The sequence below is a fragment of the Hypanus sabinus genome, assembly GCF_030144855.1.
Source record: "Hypanus sabinus isolate sHypSab1 chromosome 1 unlocalized genomic scaffold, sHypSab1.hap1 SUPER_1_unloc_11, whole genome shotgun sequence".
Classification (NCBI taxonomy): domain Eukaryota; kingdom Metazoa; phylum Chordata; class Chondrichthyes; order Myliobatiformes; family Dasyatidae; genus Hypanus; species Hypanus sabinus.
Genome location: NW_026778905.1, coordinates 176163 through 184390, shown reverse-complemented (window position 1 = coordinate 184390; position 8228 = coordinate 176163). Strand labels below are relative to the sequence as shown.

Genomic DNA, 8228 nt, shown 5'->3' with positions numbered 1-8228 from the left:
AGTACTGAGGGAGTGTCACTCTGTCAGAGGGACAGTACTGAGGGAGTGTCACTCTGTCAGGGACAGTACTGAGGGAGAGTCACACTGTCAGAGGGGCAGTACTGAGGGAGTGTCACACTGTCAGAGCGGCAGTACTGAGGGTGTGCCACACTGTCAGAGGGGCAGAACGGAGGGAGTGTCACACTGTCAGAGGGGCAGTACTGAGGGTGTGCCACACTGTCAGAGGGACAGTACTGAGGGTGTGCCACACTGTCAGAGGGGCAGAACTGAGGGAGTGTCACACTGTCAGAGGGGCAGTACTGAGGGAGTGTCACACTGTCAGAGGGACAGTATTGAGGGAGAGTCACACTGTCAGAGGGGCAGTACGGAGGGAGTGTCACTCTGTCAGAGGGACAGTACTGAGGGAGTGTCACTGTCAGGGACAGTACTGAGGGAGTGTCACACTGTCAGAGGGACAGTACTGACGGTGTGCCACACTGTCAGAGGGGCAGTACTGAGGGAGTGTCACACTGTCAGAGGGGCAGTACTGAGTGAGTGTCACACTGTCAGAGGGACAGTACTGAGGGAGTGTCACACTGTCAGAGGGACAGTACTGAGGGAGCGTCACACTGTCAGAGGGACAGTACTGAGGGTATGCCACACTGTCAGAGGGGCAGTACTGAGGGAGTGTCACACTGTCAGAGGAACAGTGCTGAGACAGTGTCAGACTGTGAGTGGGATAGTATTGAAGCAGATTCACACTGTCAGATGGACAGTATTGAGGGAGTGTCACACCGTCAGAGGGACAGTACTGAGGGAGTGTCACACTGTCAGAGGGGCAGTACTGAGGGAGTGTCACACTGTCAGAGCGGCAGTACTGAGGGTGTGCCACACTGTCAGAGGGGCAGAATTGAGGGAGTGTCACACTGTCAGAGGGGCAGTACTGAGGGAGTGTCACACTGTCAGAGGGACAGTACTGAGGGAGCGTCACACTGTCAGAGGGACAGTACTGAGGGTGTGCCACACTGTCAGAGGGACAGTACTGAGGGTGTGCCACACTGTCAGAGGGGCAGAACTGAGGGAGTGTCACACTGTCAGAGGGGCAGTACTGAGGGAGTGTCACACTGTCAGAGGGACAGTATTGAGGGAGAGTCACACTGTCAGAGGGGCAGTACGGAGGGAGTGTCACTCTGTCAGAGGGACAGTACTGAGGGAGTGTCACTGTCAGGGACAGTACTGAGGGAGTGTCACACTGTCAGAGGGACAGTACCGAGGGTATGCCACACTGTCAGAGGGGCAGTACTGAGGGAGTGTCACACTGTCAGAGGAACAGTGCTGAGACAGTGTCAGACTGTGAGTGGGATAGTATTGAAGGAGATTCACACTGTCAGATGGACAGTATTGAGGGAGTGTCACACCGTCAGAGGGACAGCACTGAGGGAGTGTCACACCGTCAGAGGGACAGCACTGAGGGAGTGTCACACTGTCAGAGGGGCAGTACTGAGGGAGTGTCACTCTGTCAGAGGGACAGTACTGAGGGAGTGTCACTCTGTCAGAGGGACAGTACTGAGGGAGTGTCACTCTGTCAGGGACAGTACTGAGGGAGTGTCACACTGTCAGAGGGACAGTACTGAGGGAATGTCACACTGTCAGAGGGGCAGTACTGAGGGAGTGTCACACTGTCAGAGCGGCAGTACTGAGGGTGTGCCACACTGTCAGAGGGGCAGAACTGAGGGAGTGTCACACTGTCAGAGGGGCAGTACTGAGGGAGTGTCACACTGTCAGAGGGACAATACTACGGGAGTGTCACACTGTCAGAGGGGCAATACTGTGGGTGTGTCACACAGCCAGAGGGAAAGAATTGAAGGAGTGTCACACTGTCAGAGGGACAATACTGAGGTAGTGTCACACTGTCAGAGGGACAGTACTGAGAGAGTGTCACACTGTCAGAGGGAAATTACTGAGGGAGTGTCACACTGTCAGAGTGACACTACTGCGGGAGTGTCACACTCTCAGAAGGACAGAACTGGGGGTGTGTCACATTGTCAGAGGGACAGTACTGAGGTAGTGTCACACAGTCAAAGGGACTGTACTGCGGGATTGTCACACTGTCAGAGGGACAGTACTGAGGGAGTGTCATACTCTCAGAGGGACAGTACTGAGGGTGTGTCACACTGTCAGAGGGACAATACTGCGGGAGTGACACTGTCAGATGGACAGTACTGAGGGAGTGTCATACTGTCAGAGGGACAATACTGAGGGAGTGTCACACAATCAGAGGGATATTACTGAGGGAATGTCACAGTATCAGAGGGACAGTACTGAAGGAGAGTCACACTGTCAGAGGGAGAATACTGAGGGAGAATCACACTGTCAGTGGGACAGTACTGAGGCAGTGTCAGACTGTCAGAGGGACAGTACTGAGGGAGCGACACATTGTCAGAGGGTCAGTACTGAGGGAGTGTCACACTGTCAGACGGACAGTACTGAGGAAGTGTCATACTGTCGGAGGGACAATACTGAGGGAGTGTCACAGTATCAGAGGGATATTACTGAGGGACTGTCACACTGTCAGAGGGACAGTACTTAGGGAGTGTCACACTGACAGAGGGTTTGTACTGAGGGAGTGTCAAACTATCAGAGGGACAATAATGCAGGAGTGTAACACTCTCAGACGGACAGAACTGAGGGAGTGTCATACTGTCAGAGGGACAATACTGAGGGAGTGGCACACAATCAGAGGGATATTACTGAGGGAATGTAACAGTGTCAGAGGGACAGTACTGAGGGAGAGTCACACTGTCAAAGGGAGAATACTGAGGGAGAATTACACTGTCAGAGGGACAGTACTGAGGGAGCGACTCATTGTCAGCGGGACAGTACTGAGGGAGTGTCACAGTATCAGAGGGATATTACTGAGGGAATGTCATACTGTCGCAGGGAGAGTACTGAGGGAGATTCACACAATCAGAGGGACCGTACTGAGGTAGCGCCACACAGTCAGAGGGACAGAATGGAGTGTGTGTCGCACTGTCAGAGAGATAGTACTAAGGAAGTGCTGGAAATAAATCTTCTGTAGTTTTGTATAAAATGGGGCAGAAGGGCAGAAGTATCACTCTGTCATGGGGATGGTACTGTGAAAGTGTCACTTGGTGAGAGGGACAGAAGTGTGCGAGTCTCTGACATTGAGAGGAACAATACAGAGGGAGAGCCACACCGTCAGAGGGACAGTACTGAGGGAGTGTCACACTGTCAGAGGGGCAGTACTGAGGGACTGTCACTCTGTCAGAGGGACAGTACGGAGGGAGTGACACTCTGTCAGAGGGACAGTACAGAGGGAGTGTCACTGTCAGGGACAGTACTGAGGGAATGTCACTGTCAGCGGGGCAGTACTGCAGGAGTGTCACACTGTCAGAGGGGCAGTACTGAGTGAGTGTCACACTGTCAGAGGGGCAGTACTGAGGGAGTGTCACACTGTCAGAGGGACAGTACTGAGGGAGTGTCACTCTGTCAGAGGGACAGTACTGAGGGAGTGTCACTCTGTCAGAGGGACAGTACTGAGGGAGTGTCACACTGTCAGAGGGACAGTACAGAGGGAGTGTCACACTTTCAGAGGTGCAGTACTGAGGGAGTGTCACACTGTCCGAGGAACAGTACTGAGGGAGTGTCACACTGTCAGAGGAACAGTACTGAGACAGTGTCAGACTGTGAGAGGGATAGTATTGAGGGAGATTCACACTGTCAGATGGGCAGTACTGAGGGAGTGTCACACTGTCAGAGGGACAGCACTGAGGGAGTGTCACACTGTCAGAGGGACAGCACTGAGGGAGTGTCACACTGTCAGAGTGACAGCACTGAGGGAGTGTCACACTGTCAGAGGGACAGTACTGAGGGAATGTCACTGTCAGGGGGGCAGTACTGCGGGAGTGTCACACTGTCAGAGGGGCAGTACTGACGGTGTGCCACACTGTCAGAGGGGCAGTACTGAGGGAGTGTCACACTGTCAGAGGGACAGTACTGAGGGAGCGTCACACTGTCAGAGGGACAGTACTGAGGGTATGCCACACTGTCAGAGGGGCAGTACTGAGGGAGTGTCACACTGTCAGAGGAACAGTACTGAGTGAGTGTCACACTGTCAGAGGGACAGTACTGAGGGAGTGTCACACTGTCAGAGGGGCAGTACGGAGGGAGTGTCACTCTGTCAGAGGGACAGTACTGAGGGAGTGTCACTCTGTCAGAGGGACAGTACTGAGGGAATGTCACTGTCAGCGGGGCAGTACTGCAGGAGTGTCACACTGTCAGAGGGGCAGTACTGAGTGAGTGTCACACTGTCAGAGGGGCAGTACTGAGGGAGTGTCACACTGTCAGAGGGACAGTACTGAGGGAGTGTCACACTGTCAGAGGGGCAGTACTGAGTGAGTGTCACTCTGTCAGAGGGACAGTACTGAGGGAGTGTCACACTTTCAGAGGTGCAGTACTGAGGGAGTGTCACACTGTCCGAGGAACAGTACTGAGGGAGTGTCACACTGTCAGAGGAACAGTACTGAGACAGTGTCAGACTGTGAGTGGGATAGTATTGAGGGAGAGTCACACTGTCAGAAAGTCAGTACTGAGGGAGTGTCACACAGTCAAAGGGACAGCACTGAGGGAGTGTCACACTGTCAGAGGGACAGCACTGAGGGAGTGTCACACTGTCAGAGGGACAGCACTGAGGGAGTGTCACACTGTCGGAGGGACAGCACTGAGGGAGTGTCACTCTGTCAGAGGGACAGTACTGAGGGAGTGTCACACTGTCAGAGGGACAGTACTGAGGGAGTGTCACACTTTCAGAGTTGCAGTACTGAGGGAGTGTCACACTGTCCGAGGAACAGTACTGAGGGAGTGTCACACTGTCAGAGGAACAGTACTGAGACAGTGTCAGACTGTGAGTGGGATAGTATTGAGGGAGATTCACACTGTCAGATGGGCAGTACTGAGGGAGTGTCACACTGTCAGAGGGACAGCACTGAGGGAGTGTCACACTGTCAGAGGGACAGCACTGAGGGAGTGTCACACTGTCAGAGTGACAGCACTGAGGGAGTGTCACACTGTCAGAGGGACAGTACTGAGGGAATGTCACTGTCAGGGGGGCAGTACTGCGGGAGTGTCACACTGTCAGAGGGGCAGTACTGACGGTGTGCCACACTGTCAGAGGGGCAGTACAGAGGGAGTGTCACACTGTCAGAGGGGCAGTACTGAGTGAGTGTCCCTCTGTCAGAGGGACAGTACTGAGGGAGTGTCACACTTTCAGAGGTGCAGTACTGAGGGATTGTCACACTGTCAGAGGAACAGTACTGTGGGAGTGTCACACTGTCCGAGGGACAGCACTGAGGGAGTGTCACACTGTCAGAGGGACAGCACTGAGGGAGTTTCACACTGTCAGAGGGGCAGCACTGAGAGAGTGTCACACTGTCAGAGGGGCAGTACTGAGGGAGTGTCACTCTGTCAGAGGGACAGTACTGAGGGAGTGTCACTCTGTCAGAGGGACAGTACTGAGGGAGTGTCACTCTGTCAGAGGGACAGTACTGAGGGAGTGTCACTCTGTCAGAGGGACAGTACTGAGGGAGTGTCACTCTGTCAGAGGGACAGTACTGAGGGAGTGTCACTCTGTCAGAGGGACAGTACTGAGGGAGTGTCACTGTCAGAGGGACAGTACTGAGGGAGTGTCACTCTGTCAGAGGGACAGTACTGAGGGAGTGTCACTCTGTCAGAGGGACAGTACTGAGGGAGTGTCACTCTGTCAGAGGGACAGTACTGAGGGAGTGTCACTCTGTCAGAGGGACAGTACTGAGGGAGTGTCACACTGTCAGAGGGACAGTACTGAGGGAGTGTCACACTGTCAGAGGGACAGTACTGAGGGTGTGTCACACTGTCAGAGGGACAGTACTGAGGGTGTGTCACACTGTCAGAGGGTCAGTACTGAGGGAGTGTCACACTGTCAGAGGGTCAGTAATGAGGGAGTGTCACACTGTCAGAGTGACAGTACTGAGGGAGTGTCACACTGTTAGAGGGAACGTACTGAGGGAGTGTCACTCTGTCAGAGGGTCAGTACTGAGGGAGTGTCACACTGTCAGAGGGTCAGTACTGAGGGAGTATCACACTGTTAGAGGGAACGTACTGAGGGAGTGCTGTACCGTCAGTGGGATAGTATTGAGTGATTGCAGCACTTTCAGAAAAAAATGGACAGTATTGATGGAGTGTCAGACCACATGCACTTCTCCGAGAATACGTTTGTTCCTGGCTGTCCTTGCAGGGGGAGCACACGGTTGCAATGTGTACAATGGGGGACTTCCAGGAACAGTGCACCCTCTGGGATATTGACTGTTTTATAGACTGCAATAACCATATTTTAATTTGCGTACACTGTACTTACTGTCTTGTAAATATTGTCTGTCTGAACCCTGTGAATATATGATGTTAATAAACAATAAACCCTAACTCTGCTGCGGATAGTGAGGTCAGCTGAGAAGATCATCGGGGTCTCTCTTCCTGCCATCACGGCCATTTACACTACATGCTGCATCCCGAAAGCAAACAGCATTATGAAGGACCCCGCACACTCCTCTCTCCTGCCGTCTGGGAAAAGGGACCGAAGCATTTGGACTCTCACAACCAGACTATGTAACAGTTTCTTCCCCCAAGCTATCAGACCCCTCAATACGCAAAGCCTGGACTGACACCTTACTGCCCTATTGTCCTGATTATTATGTATTGTAATGCCTGCAGTTTTGTGCACTTCATGCAGTCCTGGGTAGCTCTGTAGTCTGGTGTAGTTTTTGTCTGTTGTTTTTTATGTAGTTCAGTCTGGTTTTTGTACTGTATCATGGAACACCATGGTCCTGAAAAAAGAGTTGACTCATTTTTCAATGTACTGTACCAGCAGTTATAGTCGAAATGACAATAAAAGTGATCTGACTTGACAATACGTCCAATGTGTCAAACACCTCCTTCACCACTTTGTGTCAGTTTCCTGTTCCCTTCTGGTTCACTGGGGCCCAGTTCCCCTTTCATGTGCCCTTGTTTTCAAAGCCCCCTTTAAGATGTTCTGTATAAAATTAAAAAGGAATGAATCAGAAGTGTGTGGGATTACTGATGGGAATAGCATAGCACAGTCTGAGAATCTTCTTGTCCCTCACACTGATGTTGGAACCACGGCAGTTTCATTGTAACTACTTTCTTTTTCAGTCTAAGGGGAGAAAACTGACAGAATATGCTGGATCTGAGAACAATCGGAAAGGTGTACTTCCTCCTGCCACTTCTTCAAGGTAAATCAGCAGCAGCTCGGGCAGCAAATCCCTGATTTTCCTCTAGTCTGGCTGGTGTGACACTAACCAGGGTACTCAGGGCTGAGTAGGGGGCTGGGCTGTGTGTCCGACTGGTTAGCTGAAAGAGCCAGAGTCGTACAACACATAAACAGGTCCTTCAGCCCAAATTGTTCCTGCTGACCAAGATTCCCATCTAAATTATTGAGAAACACAAGAGATTCTGCAGATGCTGGAAATCTTGAACAACACACACAAAATGCTGAAGGAACTCAGCAGGTCAGCAAGCATCTCTGAAGGGGAATAAACATTTTGGGCCGAGACCCTTCATTTGTCCACCTCTGCCCCATATCCTTCTACACATCTCTCGATGTTCCTGTCCATATGTTGTTCATCTACCTGCCTCATTAACTTCCTCTGACAGCTTGTTCCTCGTAGAATGAACACGGAGAGGACGTTTCCTACAGGTGGCAGAGTCTCAGACTGGAGGGCACTCCCTCCGAACAGGATCATCCCTTTAGAAGAGGAAGAAGTTCTTCAGTCGGAGTGTGTTGAATCTGTAGAATTAATTGCCACAGACAGCTGTGGAGGCCAATTCATTCGGTGTATTTAAAGCAGAGGCTGATAGGTTTTTGATTAGTAAGGACCTCAAAGGTGACATTCTACTTCTGTGTGTTATAGTTTTAAGGTCTTCTATATTGTTCACTTTCTGGGAGAAGAAATTGCTCCTCGATTCCCCATTAAATCTCTCCTCCATCACTTTAAACCTGTGCCTCTGTGGTCTTGATTTCCCAACTCCGGGAAAAAGACTGAACTTTTACCCTGTCTCTGTCCGTTATGATTTTATACACCTCAATATGATCACCCTATATGATACACTCCGATGAAGAATGTCCCAACCAGTTCAACCTCTCTCTGTAACTCAGTCTCTCATCAGGGTAGTGGAAG

General features: G+C 51.6%; 1 protein-coding gene across 1 annotated transcript in view; it reads left to right on the top strand.

Annotated features, from left to right (window-relative positions):
- The first annotated feature begins 7201 nt into the window (after positions 1-7201).
- The window catches only part of LOC132385377 (myelin-associated glycoprotein-like), a 32971-nt gene continuing 31944 nt past the window's right edge, over positions 7202-8228 (top strand). The window contains exon 1 of the mRNA XM_059957412.1: positions 7202-7283. Within this exon, the coding sequence (XP_059813395.1) occupies positions 7229-7283 (55 nt within the window). The 5' untranslated portion in view covers positions 7202-7228. The remainder of the gene's footprint in view (positions 7284-8228) is intronic.